This window comes from Neovison vison, chromosome 5 (genome assembly GCF_020171115.1).
Source record: "Neovison vison isolate M4711 chromosome 5, ASM_NN_V1, whole genome shotgun sequence".
Classification (NCBI taxonomy): domain Eukaryota; kingdom Metazoa; phylum Chordata; class Mammalia; order Carnivora; family Mustelidae; genus Neogale; species Neogale vison.
This window is the reverse complement of record NC_058095.1, coordinates 110,115,453-110,143,120: the sequence shown is the minus strand read 5'-3', so window position 1 is coordinate 110,143,120 and position 27,668 is coordinate 110,115,453. Positions and strand designations below refer to the sequence as shown.

Here is a 27,668-nt window from a genome sequence, read left to right as displayed (position 1 = left end):
CAGTCTTTGTTTTTGAACAGCGCTTAGTGAATAACTCTGTCACTAAATATCTTTTTAAAGTATTTTAAAGATATATATATTGATAGATGTGTATCTATCAATATATAATTATATATCAATAAATAATTGATATATAATATCAATATATAATTTATAGCACCTCCCCTATCTGTGGCTTTGCTTTCTGTGATTTCAGTTACCCAGGGTCAACTGGGGTCCAGAAGCAGATGCTCCTTCTCCTGACATATCTTCAGAAGGTCAGCAGTAGCCTAATGTTACCTCATAATGCCTACAACATTCACTTTGCCTCATCTCATCACGGAGGCATTTTATCATCTCACTTCATCATAAGAAGGGTAAGTACAGCACTAAATAAGATATTCTGAGAAAGACCACATTCACATAATTTTCACTGTGGTATATTATCATTGTTTTATTTTATTATTAGTTACTGTTAATTTCTTACTATGCTTAATTTATAAATTAAACTTTATCATAGGTGTGTATGCACAGGAAAAGACCTAGTATATAGAGAGTTCAGTATTATTTGAGGTTTTAGGCATCCACCCAGCATCCTGGAACACAGCCCCTGTGGATAAGGAAGAACTATTGTATTAACTTCAGATTGTTCTAGCTATGTGCAAAAAGGTGTTCATATTTTGATAGGGACTGCAAAACAAATAATCCAATTATAAAATGGGCAGAAGACATGAACAGACATTTCTCCAAAGAGGATATACAGATGGCCAACAGACATGAAAAGATGCTCAGCAGCACTCATCATCAGGGAAATACAAAATCAAAACTATAATGAGTTATCACCTGACACCTATCCAAATGGCTAAAATTAACAACACAAGAAACAACTGGTGTTGGCAAAGATATAGAGAAAGGGGAACCCTCCTGCACTGTTGTAGTGGGAATGCAAACAGATATTTGCACTGTATACTTGGAGAATGGTATAGAGGTTCCTCAAAAATTTAAAAATAGAACTACCCTACAATATAATAATTTCACTACTAGGTATTTACCCAAAGAATACAAAAATACTAATTTGAAGGGATACATGCACCCCTATATTTATAATGTAGCACTATCTACAATAGCCAAATTATGGTAATAGCCCAGGTGTCCAATGACTGATGAATGGGCAAAGAAAGGATGGTATACATACACAATGGAATATTACTCAGCCATAAAAAGAATGAAATCTTGCCATTTGCAGCGACATGGATGGAGCTAGGAAGTATTTTGCTAAGCAAAATAAGTTAGTCAGAGAAAGAACATATTTTCACTCATATATGGAATTTAAGAAATGAAACAAATGAGTGAAGTTAAAAAAAAAAAAAGAGAGAGGCAAAGCAAGAAAGAGACTCTTACCTACACAAAACAAACTGAAGGTTACCAGAGGTGGTGGGGGGATGGGTTAAATAGGTGTTGGGGATTAAGAAGGGAACTTGGGTGTTGTATGCACATGCCGAATCACTACACTGTACATCTGAAACTAAGATTACACTGTATGTTAACTGGAATTTAAATAAAAGATCTTTTCAGTAATTCCTACAATGGACAATGTGCACCACAAAGAAGGGGATAGAGCTACTTATCAAGTTCACTGATATGGAATGATCTCCAAGGTATTTTTTTAAGTGAAAACAGCAAGGTATAGAGTAATATACAGTTTTTAAAAAATTATGTTTGTAAAACCAGATGGGGATTCTGAGTAGACCTACAAACCTGCCTATGCAGAATATTTCTAGGAAGGATACAGACAAAATTGGCAAGAAATGAATTAGGTCAGGAATAGAGGCAAGGCTTTTCACAATATATTCTTTCATACATTTGAAATTTTAAACCATATAAATGCATTATTGAAAAGAAAGAAAAAAAAAATTTTTAAGTACCACTGATAAGAGCACAAAAAATGTTGGACACCCAGTAATAAAATACATAAGAACTCAATAGAAAAAGTTATAAATTTAATGCATTTGAAATAAAAATCTAAGTTTTTCACAAAATTAAAAAAAAAAACACCTCATTTTAAAAATGTATATGAAAAAGCAAAGGGCTAAGAAAAGCCAAGACAACTATGAAGGAGAAGGTAAGGAAAGCCTTCAGCTTCATATGGAGTTATAATATTGACCAAGATACACCAAAAGACCAATGGAAATAATGAAATGTTCAGAAATCTGCAGCAGTATTTCAGGGGAGGGCAGAAGAAAGGGGAGAGGAACACATGTCAAAACTAATTCAGTCCAAGCAGTTGGGAGGCAAATACAACATTTAGGTAGTAGGTAGTTACTGGGTGCTGGTAAAGGCCCTTTAGGGGAAGAATAAATTAATGGTTCAAAATTCTGATGTGCAATTATCTGAAGTGGTTTGAAGAAAGCACAAGTATACTGAGGAATACACAGTCATTTCTGATACCACCAATTTTGAAAGCCCACCATTTTAATTCCACTTTAATAATTATTTTATCATATCTGTACCTGTTTAGTAGAAATTATTTCCTTTTGACTCTACTTTTTTTGCCTGATGAATTTTCTTAGTGTTCCACACTAATCAAGAGGGTAGGCATAATTGGATATAATTTACCAGGGGATTTTAATCAGGACCCATTTATCTTTTGCTACTTTAGCAAATTCCTAAGTCCTAGGAATTTAACAATTCTTACTTGGAATTTACAGGGAAGGCCAAAATTCAATTAATTGAAAATTACTTTGACAAAATGATGATAATGAATGTAAAAAAGAATATATTTAGAAAAGAAACCTTAAAAGATTTAATAATTTCTATATAAGCATACAAGATACAGTTCACTGACAAGTTAAAACCTTACCCTTTTCAGGTATTTCTGGACCTCTTCCCCTACTTCTGCCCATCCGGTCATTCCTAATTTCACTTCGAGACTCATTTCTTGCATCATTCCTTATTTCAGTACGAGAACTTTCTTCTCTCAAATGGTTTCTGCCATAACTTCGGGATTCTTCTTGATAGGCATCCTCCTTTCGATGCGTATCTCGACTTTCACGGTCCCTGTAGTCATGGGTATCACGAGCAGACCGAGAATCTCTGGGGTCACGGCTCTCTTTGTTATCTCTGCTATAATCTCTCATCTCCCTGGAGTCCCGAATGTCTCTGGAGTCCCTTAGTTCCCGTCGGTCTCTAGTATCTCTGGCATCTCTTCGATCCCGACCATCTCGAGGTTCTCTATCATCTCTGTGGTCTCTAGAAGAGCTCTGATCTTGTTCATACTCTCGTTCTTCTCTTGTGTCCTTTTCTCTTTCCCTTTTGCTTCTTGTCTCTGTAATGCAAGTCTGGAAATCAACTAGGATTCCTTTAACAAAATTTTGAGAAACCAGACAATACATGTACAATATATAGACAATACATATACAATATAGAGCTAAAAATTTTTTAAAAATGGTAATTCACGTTCTTTGCAGAAAATAAAAAAAAATGGACAAATAAGAAAATTAATACCACACATAAACTACAATTCCAAAGCTAATTTTATTAACACTTGAATAACTATGTTCTTGATTAGATAAACTTTGATTAGGATCTTCCCATGCCCCAACTTATCCATACTTATCTTAAACAAATGAAACAAATAAATTGATCTCATATCACTGATGGTTTATTTTTTAGAAATTACTTGTAGATCTAGAGGTACACAGTGACTTTAGCCATCTCTACCAAGGAAAGGGCCAAACTGGACTATCCGTGACTACCTCAAGTGTACTTAAAGTACTTAAGAGGGGCTGGCCTACAGTTAGTATGCTGGCTGGCAAAGAGATGTTGCTACTCACCCTCTCTTTTGCTACTCACCCTCTCTTTTTCTTGAACTGTTTACTGAATCACTCCTGTCTCTAAAGTTTTCTCTCATTAAAGCATTTTCTAATACTTCACAGAAAAATAAGAAAGGAACTTCAGTTTTTAAAAAGCTGAACCAAAACTCAATGATTATTTAATTCAACCTTGTCACCATCTAAATGAAGAAATTAAGAGGCCCAGAGCCTAAATGGCTTAGGCAACCCCATACCTAATGGAATTTGCAAAGAACATAAACTATTCTTTAGATGTGCCTAGAACAGGCAGAAATTGATCACAATATAAATCCGATATGAAGTCCAAGGACTAACAAGAGAACATTAGAAAACAAACATTGCATTGTTTCTAAGTCAGACTCCTTTTTGTGTTGCTCTCACATTCTGGAACTACTTCAAGATCTGAGGCTATTTTAGCAGTTACAGCAGCCATATGCCTAAGAGCCGTATGCCTATTATCAACTTACCTTCTTTTCTCTTTGTCCCAGGTGGCTAGGTCTACAGACTTTCTTAAGCACCCAAACAGTATCCACAAGACCCCCTAGATTTTCACATTAATAACTCATCTCTCCTGCCAATTACATCATCCATATGCTTACATTCACAAATGCCCTTTAAGAACAGAAGCAGTAGGCAAGGATTGGATAGGTTTCCAACCATTTTGGTGCAATTTATGACTTCTAGTCCTCCTCCAATGCCAACTGGGCCTAAAAATATGTTCACTCAGTACCAGATCCTTTTCATGATTCCATCTGTCTTTTCAGATCTAGTTACTAAATTTTGTTCTTTACCTACCTCCCCATTCTTCCACTAAAATTATTCTTATTTCAGAAGATGACATCTAAATAGAGGAACAAATTGCTACAAATCTTGTATGGAAGGTTAAAGAAACATCTTTACAAAGAAACTAAACACATGGTTTATTATTAAATGGATTCTTCCTGTAACACAGGCCACTCTTAGCACACAGACAAAAAATTCTTTTAAGACTCAACCACATACTACTTCCCCTATTATTTCAAAACAGATATCAAACACACTAGAGTTTTCATTCAATAAGTACTCATTAAATGTACACTATATTCCCAGTCAACTCCAGTTAAAGATCTTATTAAAATTAATGCACAGGTGCTAAGAGAATTTTCCTATCTTACCAATGTTCCATAAATATTGCTGTGTTGTTTTGGTTCCAAAATGATATACATAAGAAATAATTCTATACAACAGAAGCTCTCTCTGATCCCTACCTGGATGTACATCATTTTCTTGAATAAAAGAACTTGATTAATTACTGCAGTGCTGATAGGAAGAGAACAACTAAATTCAACATGTTTCACAGAAGACTACTGTAATATACTCTCAGAGGTTTATTTTAAAATGCACATTAAAGGGAAATGTTGCAACTAAGCAATATTTCCTGAGTACTCATTATGTTTAAACACCAACTCGGAAGTTAGGGGAAAAAACCTTAAATATGTAAGGTCAAGAAGCTTAGATAAGGAGTACAGAAAGAGATCAGAACTATTAGACTGTATTGTCAGATAACAGCACCTCAGCTTTAACAAGGAGCAGCAAATCCAAAGTTAACTTAATTCTCAATTCTCAGGGATCTAGAAAGGGAAACTGCTTTGCTAACTTCTTTTTGAGTTTCACCTAGAAGACTGATCACTTGGCTTACACTGACCTTCTCAATATTTCCCCAGCCCTTACCTCTTTATCAAAACATAGGCGATGCTTTCAAACTATGCCCCCCTGGTTTGCTGCTTTTCTTCCATCCACTTTTTTGTTTTTTTAAAGAACCAATTAAGCAATTAGAGGGATGTTTTAAGAATCAGACAGTCAAAAATTTCTAGAACTCGAGAGTACCCAAGTAAAACATCTTAGAAAACACTACCTCAGTATACATAAAAATGCCCACTTATGTACACTTAATAGTTTATATGTTCCTGTGTCATTAAAAGCACCTCTTGGGGCGCCTGGGTGGCTCAGTGGGTTAAGCCACTGCCTTTGGCTCAGGTCATGATCTCAGGGTCCTGGGATCGAGTCCCGCATCGGGCTTTCTGCTCAGCAGGGAGCCTGCTTCCTCCTCTCTCTCTCTGCTTGCCTCTCTGCCTACTTGTGATCTCTCTCTCTGTCAAATAAATAAATAAATAAATAAATAAATAAATAATCACCTCTTACTTCCTTCAAGCACTCTTCTCTATTAAAGACTTAATACAACACGGTTTTCTTCTTCTCCTTACTGTAACAATAAATCTGAATGTCCAGTTCTTTAACAAAGAAAATATTTAACGCTAAAAAAAAAAACCAAGCTAAAATACAGTGCATACCTTCTCTTCTTTCATGACGCCGATCATGAGACTGTGAAGTTCGTTCATGGTCATGCCTCCCTTTCTCTCGCATTGGAGAGCGATGTCTTGGGGGACTTTGCTTTCTCTGAGGAGAAGACAGAGAATGTGAAGGATAAGGCGATGCAGAGCGTCGTAAAGGCGGAGTTATTGTCCTCTGATAAGATGGTGAAGGAGATCTTTTTCGACGAGGAGAAGGAGAATGTCTTTGAATAGATGATCCTGATTGTGAGGAAGATGAGTGATGTCTAGAAGATATAGGAGAGTGATGCTGTCCTACTGGGGAAGTAGACCTGTAAAGAAAAGCAACAATAAAAAAAGCTGAATGCTAAAGTTAAAGTTAAAAGTGTGAATCATAATTCCAGGATAAATTTCAATTCATAACGCTGTATAGTAAGAAGCTAATTTTTAAAGATCTGGTTGATTTTAGGTCAGCCTGAGACCACAGTCCTAGATGAGATATATACTGTCTTGCTCCCAAGCTTGGGCTCCAAGCAGCACTCTCCCTGAACACAAACAGAATATTATCCTCACTTAAAGTATGGAATTCACTCTTAATCAGAGATAATCTCTGACCTCGTGAATGGGTACTTGGGGGAAGGAAATCGCAAGAGGCTGAAGAGGAAACAGACTAGTAAGATCTAGATAGAAAGCGGCTGTGAGAGTGCCTATAACTCATGGCTGTGGGGAAAGGGAAGTCATCATCAATTAAGAAGCCAAACCTGAAGTCTGCCCTGCTTGGGGTGAGATTCAGGATGGGGATAGAATGATACAGTTAAGGACATACTGTCTACACGGTCTTTATCTTAAATAACCAGGCTTCACTCTTGGCCAGTACAGATTAAGTTCATGAGTCCTGGTTTAACAAAGGCTTCCTCTACTCCCTTCCAATCACCTTCTTTCACTGCTGCCAAAGAAACAACTTATAACCACACAAAGCACAATGGAGTCACTCCTACAATATGTTAAATCCTGGGCCCCTGGTTTACACTGATTATGCAAAATGTGTGTGTGATAGGAAGCTGGAATACACACATTTGTGCAATAACTAAAAAGAAATGGGACCAGAAAGAATGTTAAAAAATAACATTCCAGACACCACATACCCAGATTAGTATCCTAGTCCTCATTCTGAAGATTAGATATTTGTTCAAAAACGTTCTGAAGTCCTAGTCAAAGTATTTTAGAACACCTTCAGTGCCTATGGTATTTTTAATATCCACAATGGTAGCAAAGTCATTATTAATCCTACACCGGGGTTTCTCAGTCTTGAGACTGGTCCTGACACTTTGTGTTCAGTGATTGTAGTGGGGGTGCTGTACTGTACATCACAGGGAGATCAGCAGCATTCCTGGCTTCTACCCACCAGAAGCCAGTCTCATGCTCCCTCTCACCCCCATTTGTAACAGTTAAAAAATACTCCAGACACTGCCAAATTTCCCCAGGAAAGCAAAAATCACCCCTTGTTAAGAACTGTTGGCCTGAACTATGTTCTTTATAAATGATGCCTCAGTAGACCTTTTATCAGTACAAGCACCAAATACATAAAATATATGTTACTCATTCAGGGAAGTGATTCCAATGTATTGAAAAGAATTTTGCAGAACAAGGATTTTAGCAAATAAACAATAACATCTTTTGGATAGCAGTTGACTAAAAGAAGTCAGCTAATCAGAACATCATATTCACCTAAACATTGTAGTTATTAGTAATTTCACTAAACCTTCACACCTCTCATAAAAATTTTCTTTTCATAAAAAATTAAGTCATAAGCCACTATAATTTAACTGATTCTTAAGAGAAATGTATTTACTTATAGGTAGAAATAGAAATGCTCACAGGGTGGTATCATGCTTAGCGAAATAAGTCAAGCGGAGAAAGACAACTATCATATGATCTCCCTGATATGAGGAAGTGGTGATGCAACACGGGGGCTTAAGTGGGTAGGAGAAGAATCCATGAAACAAGATGGGATAGGGAGGGAGACAAACCATAAGTGACTCTTAATCTCACGAAACAAACTGTGGGTTGCTGGGGGGAGGGGGGCTGGGAGAAGGGGGACAGGGTTATGGACACTGGGGAGGGTATGTGCTTTTGGGTAAATTGGAAGGGGAGGTGAACCACGAGAGACTATGGACTCTGAAAAACAATCTGAAGGGTTTGAAGTGGCGGGGGGGTGGGAGGTTGGGGTACCAGGTGGTGGGTATTATAGAAGGTACAGCTTGCATGGAACACTGGGTGTGGTGAAAAAATAATGAATACTGTTTTTCTGAAAATAAATAAATTGGAGAAAAAAAAATTAAAAAAAAAAAAAAAAAAAAAGAAAGAAATGCTCATAGGGTGTTACCCAAATTTGGAAAACCAGCTATGATCAATGGTCATTCAAATGCATCTTACCGAAAAGAAAAACACTGCAAGATTGAGAATTAGAATTATTACTGTTTGGTATGTTCCAACTGCAATGTCACCAGGTTCTAGACAATTTGGAAATATGTAAATTGATTAAAAAACGTGGCTTTCCACTGAACTGGCATTTTGGTTAGTTTTATTAATTGTGCATACTAAAAGCTGCTTCAAGAAAATCTGCAATACCATTTGGTGATTAGTTCATGGAACCTAAAAAATAAAATAGCTCATATTACTATCTTTAAAAAACACAATATAGTCCAATCACATTTCTATTCAAATTCAGTGTCGATAGCATGGAGTAAAAAGTTCAGTTCAAGCTTAGGATAATCAACCTATCAAATTAAGGTCAGAGGACAAATCCATTGTTAAGTTTTGGTTTCAGCATTTTTTCTTCTTACCCATCCTTCAAGAAAAAAAAATTTAAGAAAACTTGGTTTAAATTAAAAGCATCTGTTATGAACTGAATGTGTCCCCTCAAATTTATACAACCTCCCAATGTGATAGTATTTGGAGGTGGAGGCATTTGGGAGTAATTGGTTTAGATGAGGTCCTGTGGGTGGAGCTCCCATGAGATCATATCCTTACAAGAGTTCATTCTCTCCTGTCCATGCCAGGACACAGTGAGAAGACAACTGTTTGTAAACCAGAAACCAACTCTGCTGGAACTCTGACCTTGTACTTTCCAGCCTCTACTATAGCTGTGAGAACTCAATGTCTGTTGTATAAACCACTCCAGTATATGGTTATTTTATAACAGCAGTCCAAGTTGGCTAAGACAGCATCTTTATTTTCTTATTATTCTTTTAAAAGTCCGATGACTAAACAATAGTGAAAAGAGAGGATCTGTTACCAAAACAAGATGGGCCAAATTATGGATGTCAGCGCAAAATGGACCTGGGCCTGTGTTCATTCTACATATAAGAAGGTAGAAAATAAAACTGCCTTGAAATCTGACCAAAATTATTAGTACTTTGGCTTTTACACTATTGCAGAGGTATATTAAAATACATTTCCAGTTAGAATAGCAGTAATTTTAGATTCTTCTTAGGCTTTAGAATTGGCTGGTTTCTTGTCTGAGGAGAAAAAAGAGGTGACATTTGACACTCAAATTAAGAAAAGAGTTTATCATTGCATGAAGAGAGCTCAATACCTTAAAGAAGAAATCTGTATACTGTCAGCAAGAGCACTGTGATTTATAGCACTGGGAAAACCAATCTTTAGCCTGACTTGATTCTAACCAGAAGTTTTTCAATGCTACTATAATTAGGACAAAATGTGCAATGAGAATATTCAGGGTATATTTAATTTGGGGAACATGTGAAAGGTTAAAAAAATTTAAAAAGAAAAACTTCCCTCACTCAAGATACACAGATTTCACCTACAAACAAGCATGCTTACACTAGACTTTTAAAAAGTTACTAATACCAGTTTTTCTTTTAGTAAATGGTTTCTATTTCTCAAATGAAAATATGCCTTCATAATGTAATTAACTAACATTTATAAGTCACCCTTTAAAATCATCATGAAAAGTATACTTAAAAAAAAAAGGACTATGGCCAATATCAAAATCAACTATTTCCAGTGGTAAAATGCAACACCATATGATATAGATTTCACACACAGAAATATTTTGGCTTTACTATTTTACATAAGAAACATATCCTAAATAAAAAAGTCATTCTAATTTATTGAGCTGATATTAAGTAAGCACCTTATATACTGCAAGCATTATTTTTGGCACTGAGAATACAGAAGTAAAAAAGACAGGCAACCTGGGGCTAATAAAACATTATATGTTAATAAAAAATTTAAAAAAAGACAGGCAAAACCACTAACAACATCATCATCATCATCATCATCATCATCATCATAATACCAATAACAGTAGCAGGTAACACATATATTGTTATTACATCCGTACCGTTGTTTTAAGGACTGAAAACCAGTCTGTCTTAACTACATGGACTACAAGTAGACCACCACCAGGAAAGCAAAGCAATTTCAGTTAGTTAATGCAACAACAGGGTAATAAAATAGAAACTATTAGGTTCCCCCCCTCAAAAAAAGTCAGGGGACAACTTTAGGATGGTTCAAAGGAAAGGGCCTTATTGAGAAGATGGAATTTGAGTCAAGAACTGACAATCCAGGGAAAGAACATGACTTGCAGAGGGTTCAACAACCACAAGAGGCAGGAGGAATCACAATATATGAGAAGAACATTAAGAAGATAAGGGTAATTACAATTTGTAAGTGAAGAGTTACAGGAGAGAAGGCCAGCTGATATGAAATCATCTATGTGATGGTGAAAGCCGGACTGTACTTTTTTTTTCCCCCAAATTTTATTATAAGCATGAAGAAAATCACTATGAAGAAAATCACTAGAGAGTTTTAGGCATGAAGTGTCATTCAAAATCTAGCATGATTTCAAAGAATAAAAATTATTATGATCATCTCAACACATACAGAAAAAGCACTGACAAAACTCAACACCCATTTATGATAAAAATTCTCAACAAAGTGGCTTTAGAAGTAACAAACCTCAACATAATAAAAGTCACACACGACAAACCCACAATTTAACATATCCAGTGGTGAAAAACAGAGCTTTTTCTCTAAGATTAGGAATAAGACAAGGATGTCCACTCTCATCACTATTATCCAACACAGTACTGGATGTCCTAGCTGCAGCAGTCTGAAAAAGAAATTAAAGGCCTTCGGAAACCTCCAAACTCTTTCTATGAGGCCAGCATCACCTTGATCCCAAAACCAGACAAAGCCCCATCAAAAAGGAGAATTACAAACCAATACCCTGATGAATATGGATGCAAAAAGTCTCACCAAAATACTAGTCAATAGGATTTAATAGTACGTTAAAAGGATTATTCACCACAACCAAGTGGGATTTATTCCTGGGCTGCAAGCGTGGTTCAACATCTGCAAATCAATCAATGTGATCCAACACATTAATAAAAGAAAGGACAAGAACTATATGATTCTCTCAACAGATGCAGAAAAATCATTTGACAAAGTACAGTATCCTTTTGTGATTAAAACTTCACAGTGTAAGGATAGAAGAAACATACCGCAAAATCATAAAAGCCATCTATGAAAACTCTGACCTTGATTTCTGACCTTGACTCACGGTGAGTATCATTCTCAATAGGAAAAAACTGAGAGCTTTTCCCCCTAAAAGTCAGGAACACAGCAGGGATGTCCACTATCATTACCACTGTTCAAGAGAGTACTAGAAGTCCTAGCCTCAGCAATCAGACCACAAAAAGAAATACAAGGCATCCAAATCGACAAAGAAGTCAAACTCTTGCTCTTTGCAGATGACACGATACTCTTTGTGGAAAACCCAAAATACTCACTCCAAAATTGCCAGAACTCATACAGGAATTCAGTAAAGTGTCAGGATATAAAATCGATGCACAGAAATCAGCAACAACAGCAAGACAGAAGAAAGAGAAATTAAGGAGTTAATCCCATTTACAATTGCACCCCCAAACATAAGATACCTAGGAATAAACCTAACCAAAGAGGCAAAGGATCTGTACTCAGAAAACTATGTAACACTCATGAAAGAAATTGAGGAAGATGCAAAGAAATGGAAAAATGTTCCATGCTTATGGACTGAAAGAACAAATATGGTTAAAATTTAAAATGTCTATGCTACCTAGTGCAAACTACACATTCAATGCAATCCCTTTCAAAATACCATCAACTTTTTTCATAGAGCTGGAACAAATAATCCTAAAATTTGAATGGAACCAGAAAAGACCCAAATAGCCAAAGAAATGTTGAAAACAAAAAGCAAAGTTGGTGGCATCACAATTCTGGACTTCAAGCTCTATTACAAAGCTGCAATCATCAAAACAGTATGGTACTGGTACAAACAGACACACAGATCAATGGAACAGAACAGAGAACCCAGAAACGGACCCTCAGCTCTATGGTCAACTAATTTTTGACAAAGCAGAAAAGAATATCCAATGGAAAAAAGACAGTCTCTTCAACAAATGGTGTTGGGAAAATTGGACAGCCACTGGCAGGCGAATGAAATTGGACCATTTCCTTACACCACACACACAAAAAGAGACTCAAAATGGATGCAAGATCTCAATGTGAGACAGCAATCCATCAAAATCCTACAGGAGAACACAGGCAGCAACCTCTTTGACCTCGGCTACAGCAACTTCTGGCTAGACATGTCTCCAAAGGCAAGGAAAACAAAGGCAAAAATCACATCACTTGGCATCAGGGAACTACAAATCAAAACCACAATGAGATACCACCACACACAAGTCAGAATGGCTAAAATTAATAAGCCAGGAAACGACAAATGTTGGCAAGGATGTGGAGAAAGGGGAACCCTCCAGGATTGTTGGTGGGAATGCAAGCTACTGCAGCCACTTTGGAATACAGTATGGAGATTCCTCAGAAAGTTGAAAACAGAGCTATCGTATGGCCCAGCAATTGCACTACTAGGTATTCACCCCGAAGATTCAAATGTAGTGATCTGAAGGGGCACATGCACCCCAATGTTTATAGCAGCCATGTCTACAATAGCCAAACTATGTAAAGAGCCCAGATGTCCACTGACAGATGAATGGATAAAGATGTGGTCTATATATACAATGGATTATTACTCAGCCATCAAAAATTGAAATCTTACCATTTGCAATGACATGGATGGAACTAGAGAGTATTATGCTAAGTGAAATAAATCAATCAGAGAAAGATATAGTGAGCGCTGGGTATTATATAAGACTGAAGAATCAAAGACCTATACCTCTGAAACCAATAACATTATAAGTTAATTGAATTAAAATTAAAATTAAAAAATTAAAAAAAAAAGAAAGGCATTTAATTGGTAAGGAAGAAATTAAAATGTCACTAATTGTAGATGACATGATACTATACATAGAAAACTGTAGGGCACCTGGGTGGCTCAGTGGGTTAAGCTGCCGCCTTTGGCTCGGGTCATGATCTTGGGGTCCTGGGATCGAGTCCTGCATCGGGCTCTCTGCTTGGCAGGGAGCCTGTTTCCCTTCTCTCACTCTGCCTGCCTCTCTGTCTACTTGTGATCTCTCTCTGTCAAATAAATAAATAAAATCTTTAAAAAAAAAAAAAAAGAAAAAGAAAAAACTGTAAAGACTCCGTGAAAAATGTATTGGAAGTAATACACGGATTTAGCAAAGTTGCAGGGTATAAAATTACTACAGAGAAATGGATTGCATTTCTATACCCTAATAACAAAATAGCAGAAAGAATAATTAAGAAAATAATGCACCAAAACCGATAAAATAACTAGAAATAAATTTAACCAAGGAGTTGAAAGACCTGTACTCTGAAAAGTATAAAACACTGAAGAAAGAAACTAAAGATAACATAAACAAATGGAAAGACATACTATGCTCATGGAAGAATTAATATTGTTCAAATGGTAATCTACAGATTCAAAATAATCCCTATCAAAATGTCAACAGCAGGGGCGCCTGGGTGGCTCAGTGGGTTAAGCCGCTGCCTTCGGCTCGGGTCATGATCTCAGGGTCCTGGGATCGAGTCCCACATCGGGCTCTCTGCTCGGCAGGGAGCCTGCTTCTTCCTCTCTCTCTCTGCCTGCCTCTCTGCCTGCTTGTAATCTCTCTCTGTCAAATAAATAAATAAAATCTTAAAAAAAAAAATGTCAACAGCATTTTTCACTAAACTAGAACACATAACCCTAAAGTTGTATGGATCCCCAACAGACCCTAAACTGCCAAAGCGATAAAACAAACAAACAAACAAAACAAAGCTGGAGGTATCCCAATTCCAGATTTCAAGATATACTACAAAGTTATAATGATCAAAATAGTATGGTCCTGGAACAAAAATAGACATGTGATCACTGAACAGAAGAAACAGCCCAGAAATAAACCCACAATTATATGGTCAACTAATCTATGACAAAAGAGGCAAGAATATATACTGGGAAAAAGACAGCCTCTTCAATTAGTGATGCTGGGAAAACTGTACAGCCACATGCAAAAGAATGAAACCGGACCACTTCCTTCTACCATACACAAAAATAAACTCAAAATGGATTAAAGAACTAAACCCATAAAACTCCTAGAAAAAACACAGGCCATAATTTTTCTAACATTGGCCCTACCAACATTTTCTTAAGTCTATCCCCTCAGGCAAAGGAAATAAAAGCAAAATAAGCTACTGGGACTATACCAATACAAAAAGCTTTATGCACAGCTAAAGAAACCATCAACAAAACAAAAGGGCAAAATACTGGATAGGAGAAGATACTTGCAAATGATATATCTAATAAGGGGTTATTACCTAAACATATATAAAGAGCTTATACAACTCAGCAGCAAAAAAAACAAAAACAAAAACAAACCCCCCCAAAAAACCACAACAACAAAACAAAGCAAGACAAACAAAACTCCAAAACAACTAATCCAGCTGAAAATGGACAGAGGACTTGAAGAGACATTCCAAAGATGGTCACAGATGGCCAAAAGGCACATGAAAAAATGCTTCCACCACTAATCATCAGATAAATACAAATCAAAACTAGTCACTTTATACCTGTCAGAATGGTCAAAATAAAAAAAAAAGAAAGAAACAAAACAAGTGTTAGTGAGGATGCAGACAAAAAGGAACCCTCGTGCTGCTGATGGGAATGTAAACTGGTATAGTTACTGTGGAAAGCACTATGGAGGTTCCGCCCCAAAAATTAAAAATAGAAATACCATATGATGTAGTAATTCCACTCCTGGGTATCTACCTAAAGTAAAAAAAACCACTAATCTGAAAAGACACAGGCACCCCTATGGCTATGACAGCATTATTTACAATAGCCAAGATATGGAAGCAGCTGAAGTTCCCATCAATAAATACATAAAGGAAGATGTGGCATATATATGCAATGAAACTGTGTTCAGCCATAAAAAGAATGAGATGTTGCCACTGGCAACAACATGGATGAACCCAGAAGGTATTATGCTAAGTAAAATGAGTCAGACTGAAAAAATATGACTACCACATAATATCACTTATATGTGGAATCTAAAAATAAAAAAAAAATTTAAAAAAAGCAGAAACAAACCCATAAATATAGAGAACATCTGATGGTTCTCAGAGGCGTGGGGTGGGGGGAGATGGGCAAAATGGGAAAAGGGGAATGGGAGATACAGAATTCCAGTTATGGAATGACTAAGTCACAGGGATAAAAGGTACAGCATAGGGAACACAGTCAGTGATACTGTAATAGTGTAGTGTGGGAACTGATGGGAGCTACACTGATGAGCACAGCATAATGTATAGAGAAGTTGAATCACTAGGTTGTGCATCTCATGCTAAATTAATGTTGTGTCAAGTATACAATAAAAAAAATAATCTAGCAATATCATACCTATCTAAATAAGTATGTAAGATGGAGAAAGAAAATGCTTCTGTGTGATGATCCCTTTTAAACCTAGAATTTGCTGTCCCTCTGAAGCAAGTAATAAATTCCCCTGAAAGGGGAATGAGCTAAGTGAACAATCTCCCAAAACAGGAGAATACTTTTGTCTGTAGGAATCTTTTGAAAAATGTCTCCTCATAAATATATAACGGTACTTGTAAAAAAATTTGACATAAGCAAACTAATCATTTCCACATAATACAAGTAAATCTAATCCAAGTAATAACAATTTGACTCAATTTTATTTTTGCATACATATAGAAATGAAGTGGTTTCAAAAACCTCAATTTAAGAATGAGGACTATTAAGATAAGGTTTAAATCAACACATCCTTAAATGTTATCCTAATCTAGATTTACAATAAATAAGAGAATTTTCCAGAATCTGGTTCAAGAGTCTTACACAGATTTGCTCAATCACTTGGCTTACTGAGGTAAAAACTGTACCTACCACTGTAACTGAAAATCAGAGGAGACAAGTATATGGTATCCCTAGCACATATGAGAAGATTGTTTTTAAGCATAGAAGTAAGGGAGTCAGTATTCCAAATGAAATAAAATCCAGAAACAACACACACCAGCCTAACATGAATGAAGACAACTGGCTCCTATCCTCTACCTGGTAGACCAAGTTAAAGTACTACTTTCTCCTGGGAGGGGATGGGGGTGAGGGCGAGTGACCACACCAGGAAACAGCAGAAATCCAGTCTGGGGAAGGAGTGAGGTGACGAACAGTTCTCAAAGCTCTGGACTGATTTCCTAGACATAACATCTCCTCAGTTCAGGCCGCCAACAAAATGGGTAAGCAAATACGGAATATTCGTGAAGTCCTTGCCACTGTCCTGAAAATCCTATCCAGTTGCAGATCATTTACCTGTTAGTGAAAAAATTACCAGCAGATGGCACCAAACCACAGCCAGATTGGGATGGATTTTGCTAGTGCAAATTTGGGCGTCTTTCATTAATCTCACCACATACACGGCAGTCCCACACTTCTACTGGGTTGAATTTCTGGTCTCCATTTACCATAGTGTACACTTCTGATTGCAGCAATTATGCGAACAGATCACACTTCCCAACAACCTCCTGCTGCTGAAAACGCTCTCTGAAACAAGTACTTGAGAACAACTTTCAAGTCTCTAACTTCACCAAGCACGCTGGACAAAAGATAAAAGTACACTTTTTAGGGACATAAAGCCATTTTAGATTTGGCTGCAAAACAGGTGGTTCTCTAGTGAGCTCAACAAATTTTCCCAATATCACACCCATGAAAAAGAACACAAGACTTGATCCCTTAGACTACTTGTGAAATTGCTTATTTTCCTCCAATGTGACTGAATTATTTTGATATTTATAAAACTCATTTTGGGGGCACCTGGATGGCTCAGTTAGTACAGGATGTGACTCTTGATCTCAGGGTCATGAGTTCCAGCCCCACGTTGACCGCAGAACTTACTTAAAAAAAAAATAAATAAATAGACAAACAAACCACATCTTTAATACAAGTCTACCATAAATTTAGTGTATTATAGAATATATTCAGGTATGTTACAGATTTCTTTAAGTGCCTTAATTTTATATCCCTAGCCTAAATCACCATTCACATGAAAACACTTCTTAGGTCTATACATAGGGCTTCATTAAATTAATGGCAGAAAAAAAGATGAATGCCTCAGATAAGCAATTTCCAACTTGAACATAAAGGTCCATTTTACTACTAAGAAGTTTGCATATCCTTCATTATATTATTTGTGTTAATACCCATTAATTAGGAAAATGTTATAAAAGGTATTAAAATCAGTACATTTAAAATTTATTATTTTGAAGTTATACTCTTTTTTTCCTTTCAGGTGTGAGACTGGTGTAGTGATTATGGGTTTTTAAGTGTAGTTCTCTCCTGGAGATATATGCTAAAATATGTATGGGTAAAACAGTGAGATATCTGGGATTTGCTTCAAAATAATACTGGAGGAGGGAGGTGTATAGGAGTAAAGGAAACAAGATGAATATAAAAGTATCATTATACTATTGTAGTTTTATGTGTGTGAAATGTTCCATAATAATAATGTTAATGTAACATTTTTCTATCTTCTATATACAGTCCAGCAACATTAGTACACATTACTCAAGAAACCATCCTTCAGTCTATAGAAAAACGCTTGGTGCACAAATGGTTTCTTCCTTGTCCTCTGGCTCATGGCCACAGGGTGAGATTTGCCAACCCAGACCATGGTACCTGTACATGAATGGTAAACACTGAATAAATCCAGTAAATAATATTTCTTATGAAAGGTCTGAAACATTCTGATTTAATTATTTTGATAAATGTGTGCAATCACTGAAAGGAAGTAAGACTGTCACTTTGATGGTGAATTGCTTATTCTGCTAAATTGAAGTCAAAGCCAACAGATTTTGAATGATCACATCTGTCTTTCAAAACTTAGTAAGACTCATCATGTAGGCATTTGTACTATTAAGAAGTAGATTTCTATACTCAGGTAATTATAATGAAGTGTTTTTTAAAAAAGTGATTACCTGTGCACTCAATATTATCTTCGCATTTAACCACAAAATTCTGCATCCTAGCCTTTTGATTAAAACATATTAGCTTCCATCAGCGGAACCATATTTAACCAAATCTCCAGCAGAATGAGCACTAGAGAATTGCTAGCTAACTCCTCTGGTTAACTACTAACCAAAAAGTTTGTGTTTGCTTAAATCTTTGTTCTTAAAGTACACCAGTAATTTGGTTTACTTTCCTAATTCAACAAAGCATCACAGAATATAGATTTTCACTAATGAAAAAGATATTACAGGTCCACTGAAATACCACTGCAAATATCTGCTTCAGGATTATCTAAACATAACAGGTTAGGAATACTGACACAAAATATTCCTTTCACAGGTGATTTTCTGACTAAATACCTAATATGAATTTAATTTTCCTGTGAATCGCACCTCTTCTAAACAAATTACAGAATAAAAATTACTTAGTTGAGTTCCAGGTAATCAAGATTTTACCATTTTCTGTACAGAACAAGTCATGAAAAGTTTACTTTACAAAAATGTAATGGGAAATTGCTACATTTTCTAAAAGTAGAGTAATAAAATCCATAAGGCTTTTTTTTCTTGGATAAACAGGTGGTATTCAGATTTTGATCAATGTTGCACAAATAAGTAATAGCTCAGTAAAGTTTACCAGCCAAATGGGAAGACACTGATTCACTTCAAAACATGACAGAACTTAGTGCGATTAAATCAACAAATATTCTGGGAACAGAGTATATTGTTAACAAAGCTGATGTGGCCAACAAAGACTTGGGGGAGGTACTCAAATTCTCAGTGCCAGATCAGTGGCAGACAGAGGGAGGAATATCATGATTTTTTTCTGAGAGGGAATGGGTACTTTCCCTCTCACCAAAACACGCACAGGCAAAATATCACCCACAAATCAAGAAATTTGCAGATCCCCTGAAATCTACCAATGGATCTCCAGTCAGGAGCCCCTGATCTAGAAAGTTATGAAATTGAGATACAGAAGACAGGGAAAGGAACTTAAGCCATAGGATCATATGGTTTTGCTGCATCATCTGTCCTACCCATATGCATACTCTTATATAACCACATAGGGAACCATCCTTAAGAAATGTAAGCAACCTCACATTCAACAGGTCTTCTAAGTTTTACTTGGAAAAAAAGAAAATCCATGTTCAGAGAAATATTATTTTCCATACATGTGATTACTATATTACTTCTACCTACAGTAACAAAGCTTCTGAGAACATTTTTGTTCATGGATACCCTATACCAAATAAATAAATGAATTAGGATATTTTTACCTTAGCACAACATATCCTAATAACCAAAATATTCTAAATAAGCCCATTAGAACACCTAAATTAATTTTAAAGGGCAATTTTCTCCAAAAAGAATTTGGACACTAATCTTTAATCACATACCCCACCAAACTGAAAGCATGACGATGATTCTCACTACAGTATTTGGTTTTAGAACTAATAAGTTCTCCTTTAAAGTAATGGGGATATATTAAAATAAGAGATCCAAGAAAAACCCTTGGAAATTAAATTAACTTCTCCTAAATCAAAATGCCCCTTTTCAACTGTGTAAAACATGGCTTCAGAACTCTAGTGCAAGTCAGGTACCCATGCAGTTCTTCAGTACTCCTACTTCTGGTGCTTCATTTTCTTAGACAAACAAAATAAATCAAGTTCAGATTTTTCTATGTACTAAATAATAGGTAAGTCCTAGGCACACCTTGTTGCTTGGACACAGCTAGGAAGAAACAGTGGATAACACTGGAAAATGAAGAATCAACCTACATAATTCTCAATTCCTCATAATACAAAACATGTAACTATTTCAATAGTGAAGTATCCAGGGACATACGTTAAGAATCAACTCTCAGAGATTTCTGGGTCAAAACAACAAAATGAAAATACCAGGAACTGTTAAAGAATAGACTCCTTAAAATATAAATCATCAAGATCATTTAACATAATTTATATCTGATTTACATGTCATTTTCAAAAACATACCCACTAGAATGAATAAAATACAGACTATATTTTAGGGAAATATGTTCAAGAATTGTGGGTGCTCCACTTAACCTTTCTGTTATTGCCCCAACAAGGCACAATGCTCCTAGGTCCTAGCAATGGCTCACAGAATCATTCTGGTTCTTTCAAGTCAAGTCACCAGAGAGGGAGAGAAAAAAACGGATTCATCTAAATAAGACAAGATGATCTCTTACCAAGACAAAGAAAGGACTAAGCTTATCATCAGAATCTATTTTTTGGACAACGACTGAGTTTTGTTGAACTTCTAATTATAAAGCTATGTTAAGTGCTTATTGGGTAGGTAATTTATCCTAAATAATATTACAAATACCAGTTCACACGGCTTTCCAGATAAAGTGGCAGATAATGCTGCTTTCATTCTAATAACATGTTGTTACTTAGTAACATGAACAGAAATGGCATCATGAGAATGTAGTAGAGACTGCAATGAGCTACCTCACGCTCATTCTCACCTTGCTCTTTAGCAAACCCAATTTTATTCGAGTCAGTTACATGCTCAGCTAAATTTCTTTCTTTCTTTTTTTTTAAAGGATTACATTTCTAAGACACCCTCATAGCTAGATGTAGCCATGTGACTAAATTCTGGCCCACAGATGTAACAGGAAATAGTGTTTGGGACTTCCAGGAAAATTAAGGCTTTCTTCCCTTCATAATTTTTCTGCTGCCTGGGACATGGATGGGATGTCTTAAGTCATCAGTAGTCATATTAAACCATGGGATAACTCTGAGAAAGGAAGCATGGGGGTGCCTGGGTGGCTCAGTCCGTTAAACATCTGTCTGGCTCCAGTCATGATCCCAGAATCCTGGGATCCATGTCTGGCTCTCTGCTCAGTGGGAAGACTGCCTCTGCCTGTGCATGTGCATGCTCTCTCTCTCCTCACCGCCCCCCACTTCCTCTCTCAAATAAAAAAATCTTAAAAAAAAAAAGAAAGAAAGAAAGAAAGAAAGAAAGAAAGCATGCACAAGGCAGACAGCACCTGGATCACCAATGACTGTGGAACGAACAGTGTACAGTCTTGGACTGCCTCCCTCTGAGCTTCTTTATATATGAGAGAATAAATCTCAATGTATGGCTCCTAAACTTTGATGAACATCAGAATCACAAAATGAGCTTTTAAAAATCTGGATACCAAGGCTGCTCCTCATACTAATTAAATAAGAGTATCTGGGGATTGAAATCAGGTACTAGTACTTTTCGAAGACTCTCAGGCAGATTCCAAGGTACGGCAAACTTTTGAGAACTATTGCTTTATGTACGTAAGCCCTCCACAATGAGTCCTTATTATTAACAGCTGATTCTAAATCTCTGATACTGCAAAAGTATCAGGAAAAAAAATATCTTTTTGGATACATTCTATTACCTATGTAGTTTAACTGAAAACCCACAAATGGAAGGACATTTTTAAATATCACTACACTGTAATTTATCATTAAAGTACAGTGCTTATTTTTTAAAGCATTATATCATTTGATCCTCACCTCAACCCTAAGTCAGTATCATGCATATTTTACAGTAAAAGAAATAGAGGTTCAGGGAAAACAAAGAACTTATTCAGGGTCTCACATCATGCAACTGGCAAAGCCAAGATAAAAGTTTCTATTTGTGTAACTTCAAGTCTTGTGCCTTTTCCAATACATTGTAACTCCAAAGAAAAGAGGCTAAGAGCCTTCTAAAAGATTTACATTTTTTCTTGACTAAAGATTAATTTCATGAAAAGATAAATTTGAAAACTAATTTTTAAAAATGAATGGAGAAAGCATCCCTATTAAATCTATAAGCATTTCATAAATCTTGTAAACCACAAAAATATTACCTTCAAGTTAATTTTTTAAAATTTGCTCTTAAGTAGCATTAAATAAATGAATTTTAAAAATCAAGAATTTATAATTTGTCAGTTTTGAAAATAGATCTTTAAGAAGTACTATTGTTAGAACAGAGGGAAAACTGGCCATGAGAAAGAATTTAATAAAATACATAGAATTTAAATTAGTTAATGCAGTGACTTTAGATTTTGAAACAATTTTTAAATGAACAGGTTTTCAGAAGTTCACTGGCTGCCTTTTATATAATTTCATTTATACCAAAAAGTTAATGTTGATTAACTGACAGAAAAATAATAAACAGAGGATTTGAACAAGACTAAGATTAACCTAATAGACATATAAAGAACACTCCACCCAACTGTAGTAGAATACGCAGCCTTCTCAAGTGCACATGGAATATTCTCCAGGACAGACTACATTCCAGGTCATGAAACAAGTCAACCTACATAGACTACATGAAACAACCTACATAGACTGACTCATTTAAGAGACAGTAAATGTGAACCGACCAATAATAAGAAAAATCAAATACAAAAATCAGTTGTTTCTATATGCTAACAATGAACAATCTGAAAAAGAAATTATAAAAACAATTCTGGTTACAGTGGCATAAAAAAAAGAATATAACACTTAGAAATAAACCTAACCAAGGAGTTCAAAAACTGAAAACTATAAAACATCACTGGAAGAGACTAAAGAAAGCACAAATAAGTGGAAATACATTCTACACTCATGGATTAGAATACTTAATACTGTTAAGACATCCATACTACTGAAAGCAACCTACAGCTCTGACACAATTGCGATTGAAATCCCACGGCATTTTTGGTAAAAAAATATAAAAATTCATCCAAAAATTGATCAGAATTTAAAGGGACATGTTAAGAAGCCAAAATAATTTTCATACAGAAGAACAAAATGAGAGAATTCACACTTCCTCAGTTTAAAAAAGGATTACTCAGAAAGCTAAGTAATCAAAACAGTGTGAGACCGGCATAAAGACAGACCAGTGGAGTACCACAGAGGGTCTAGAAATAAATCCCTGCCAAATGATATTCAACAAGGGTACCAAGACCACTCAATGAGGAAAAGACAGTGTTTTCTAAAAACAGTGCTGGGAAAACTGGTTATCTACATGCAAAAAAATGAAATTGGAGCCTTATCTTACACCATGTACAAAAATTAACTTCAAAGGGACTAAAAACCTAAGTGTAAGATCTAAAACTATAAAACTTCTTAGGAGAAAATCTTTATAACACTGGAGATGGCAATGATATTTTGGAAATGACACCAAAAGTACAGGCAACAATAACAAAGATAGACAAATGGTATCACAACAAACTTAAAACCTTTTGTGCATCAAGGACATTATCAACAGAGTGAATGAAAAGGCAACCTATGAAAAGGGAGAAAATACAAATTACATATCTGATTCGGGGTTAATATCCAGAATATATAATAGATTCCTAAAACTCAAGAACAAAAAATCAAATAACTCCATTAAAAGACATTATTCCAAAGATGATACACAAATGACCAAAAAACATATGAAAAGATGGTCAACATCACCAATCATCAGTGAAACACCAAATTAAAACCATAGTAAGATAACACCTCACACCTATTAGGATGGCTACTGTCCAAAAAAACCAGAAAATAACAAGTACTGGTGAGGATATGGAGAAACTGAAACCCTTGTACACTGCTGGTGGGATTGTAAAACAAAGCAACTGGTATGGAAAACAGTGTGAAATTTCCTCAAAAAGTAAAAACAGAACTATCATAACTATCATATTATCCGGGAATTTCACTTCTGAATATATATTGAAAAATATCAAAAGAAGGGTCTTAAAGAGATACCTAAACACCTATGCTTATCACAGCACTATTCGCAATAGCCAAGAGGTGGAAGTAACCCATAGGTCCACCAGGGGAATGGATATACAGCCAGCAGAATACCATTCAGCTGTAAAAAGCAAGGCAATCCTGTCACATGCTAAACATAGGTGAATTTTGAAGACATTATGCCAAATGAAATAAACCAGTCACAAAAACCCAAAATAGTTCCACTTATATGAGGTATCTAAAGAAGTCAAATCCATAGAAACAGGAAGTAGAATAGTGGTTACTAAAGGTTGGGGAGCTGGGGGAGGAGGGGAAGGGATGAATTTCAGATGCACAAGATGAAAAAGTTCTGGAGATCTATTTCATGACAATGTGAATATACTTAATATTATTAAACTGTACACTTTAAAATGATTAAGATAAAAAATTTCATTATTTTACAATGTTTAAGGTAATGTTTATTGAATTATCCCTAACTCGATATGGGAATTATTAAATAACACATACACAGAGTTTTAAAACACTAAAAAATCTACTACGGTAATGCCTGAAAAAAAGCTTCTGAAAAATAAGTATTTTAAATTCTACAAAAGTAAGATTGTTAAAAACATACAATCCTACTTACCTTGGCTTGTCTCTTTTTTCTCTTTGTCTTTCAAAATCTCGTCCTCTGTCTTTTCCATCTCTTGGTTTTTCTTCTATTCTGTCTTTTACTTTATACTTTTCTTTATATTTTTTCCCCAGAACAATATCTTCCTGTATAGGAGGGGGTGGACTAGGAGTTCGAGGTCCTTTCTTTTTACTCTGGTTGCCTTTTGAATTCCTGAAGGTAAATACAAAGCTATCATTAGAGGTCCAAATACTTTTGGAAGGTCACATGGGTATTTTTTCATTTTAATAAAGCACATTTTAGGTTTTTTTTTTTTTTAAGATTTTATTTATTTATTTGACAGAGAGATCACAAGTAGGCAGAGAGGCAGGAAGTGGGGGCGGGAGGCAGGCTCCCCACTGAGCAGAGAGCCCGATGCGATGTGGGGCTTGATCCCAGGACCCTGAGATCATGACCTCAGCTGAAGGCAGAGGCCTAGCCCACTGAGCCGCCCAGGTGCCCCAATAAAGCACATTTTAAAAAATGGTAGCATTCCTCACCTTTTACTATCTTATTAATTAGTAATCACTATCTAGGAAAAAACACAGAAATGAGCAAGTAATTAATTTAACTTGCTACTTATTAGTAATTTTAAAGGGTAGGTCTTTGAGAAAGAGGTGGAATAGGAAGAGATTCTTTCAGAAATAGAAATGATAACAAGATAACTGCATGAACTGAATTTTTCGTAAGCTTATATAGAAAAGTAGATGAAAAAAATAAAAATCACGTATAATTCCACTACTCAAGACTAACCCTTGTTAACATCTTGGATATAGGCCCACACTTTTTCTATGTCACTTCTCCCTCCCCCAATTATATTATGTTTTATTAAAGTTTTTGTACTAAACATAGCATGGGTATCTTTTCTATGACAAAAAACAGATGCAGATAATTATTTTTATAGACTCTCAAATTTCATCAAATAGATACACTCCATAACTTCTTTAAATGGTTTCAGATTGGTAAATTTTTTAGGTGGCCTCCATGTTTTATGATAAAGAACACAAAATTACATCATCTATAAATCAAATCCTAAACACTGTTAGTAAACATTCATTTAAATCTTTTAAGTCTTATTTGAGAAATCCTCTTCAACTCTAAGATTACAAAAACACCCCCCTAAAATTTGGGAATTTGATCTTTCACATTTAACCTACCTGGAAGTGATTACTGGGTATAAAATCTCCTCTTTAATTTGACACTTTAAATAATTTTATTCAAATGGTATAACTCTGACCTCTTATATATCCAAAATTGTCTGTCCTTACCTCAGATCTGTCATCATTTGACTGAATATAATAGCACTTTGGTGTTAATATACTTTCTCCTCAAAGCTCTACAAATATTGTTATAATATTTTATAAGATTTGGTGTTGCAGATGAAAAATACAAAGAGAGCTCATTTCTTTTTCCCCATGCATGTTACACCCAGTTTTTCAGCTGGGATGATTACAAGACGTTCTTCCTTAGAAATTAAAAAATTGCACCAAGATATAACTAGTTTTCTTTTTTTAGCTTCTCCAGAACTCAGTGAACCATTTCAACCCCAAATCCTTAAGTCTTTCAGTTCAATTTTTAAAAAATTTTTATCAATTCTCCAAATAGCCCAAGCCTCTCTGGTTAGCTTTATTATAGTTAACCACATCTCCTGGATTTCTCATCCATGTCTTATTTTTTAAAATTATTTCTCTCTCTCCTTTTGTTTCCCAATCTTAAATATGTCTTCAAATTCAGTAATTCCTTGAAGCAGCACTCATTCTACTTGTTCCAAATAATTCAGCAGTCTCATTATTCTACTATTTTCAGTTGTTCTTTTTTTTTTTTTTAAAGATTTTATTTATTTATTTGACAGACAGAGATCACAAGTAGGCAGAGAGGCAGGCAGAGAGAGAGAGAGAGAGAGAGAGGAGGAAGCAGGCTCCCTGCTGAGCAGAGAGCCCGATGTGGGACTCGATCCCAGGACCTCGAGATCATGACCTGAGCCGAAGGCAGCGGCTTAACCCACTGAGCCACCCAGGCGCCCTGTTCTTTTTTTTTTGAAATTTTATTTTTTTATTTGAGAGAGAGCGAGCACAAGTAGGCAGAGTGGCAGGCAGCGTGACAGGGAGAAGCAGGCTCTCCACTGAGCAGGGAGCCTGATGTGGGGCTCAATCCCAGGACCTTGGGATCATGACCTGAGCCGAAGGCAGCCCCTTAACTGACTGAGCCACCCAGGGGCCCCATTTTCAGTTTTTTGGTTTTTTTTTTTTAAAGATATTACTTATTTATTTGACACACAGAGAGATCACAAGTAGGTAAAGATGCAGGCAGAGATAGAGGGGGGAACAGGCTCCCTGCTGAGCAGAGAGCCCGATGCAGGGCTCGATCCCAGGACCCTGGGATCATGACCTGAGCCGAAGGCAGAGGCTTAACCCATTGAGCCACCCAGGTGCCCGTATTTTCAGTTTTTTTAAAAATTGTTTTTCTTCTGGGCGCCTAGGTGGCTCAGTGGGTTAAGCTGTTGCCTTCGGCTCAGGTCATGATCTCAGGGTCCTGGGATCGAGTCCCGCATCGGGCTCTCTGCTCAGCAGGGAGCCTGCTTCCCTCTCTCTCTCTCTGCCTGCCTATCCATCTACTTGTGATTTCTCTCTGTCAAATAAATACATAAAATCTTTAAAAAAAAAGAAAAAAATTGTTTTTCTTCCCAAAATATCTTGTTCACAGA

The 27,668-nt window shown here is 36.0% G+C and overlaps 1 protein-coding gene across 2 annotated transcripts in view; it reads right to left on the bottom strand.

Moving 5' to 3' along the window:
* ZC3H13 (zinc finger CCCH-type containing 13) overlaps nt 1-27,668 on the bottom strand; it is a 114,923-nt gene that overhangs the window by 36,497 nt on the left and 50,758 nt on the right. For both annotated transcript variants that reach the window (XM_044249752.1, XM_044249753.1), the window contains exons 8-10: nt 24,941-25,138; nt 6,161-6,471; nt 2,840-3,304 (exon numbers count right to left, since the gene is read on the bottom strand). In XM_044249752.1, the coding sequence (XP_044105687.1) occupies nt 2,840-3,304; nt 6,161-6,471; nt 24,941-25,138 (974 nt within the window). The remainder of the gene's footprint in view (nt 1-2,839; nt 3,305-6,160; nt 6,472-24,940; nt 25,139-27,668) is intronic.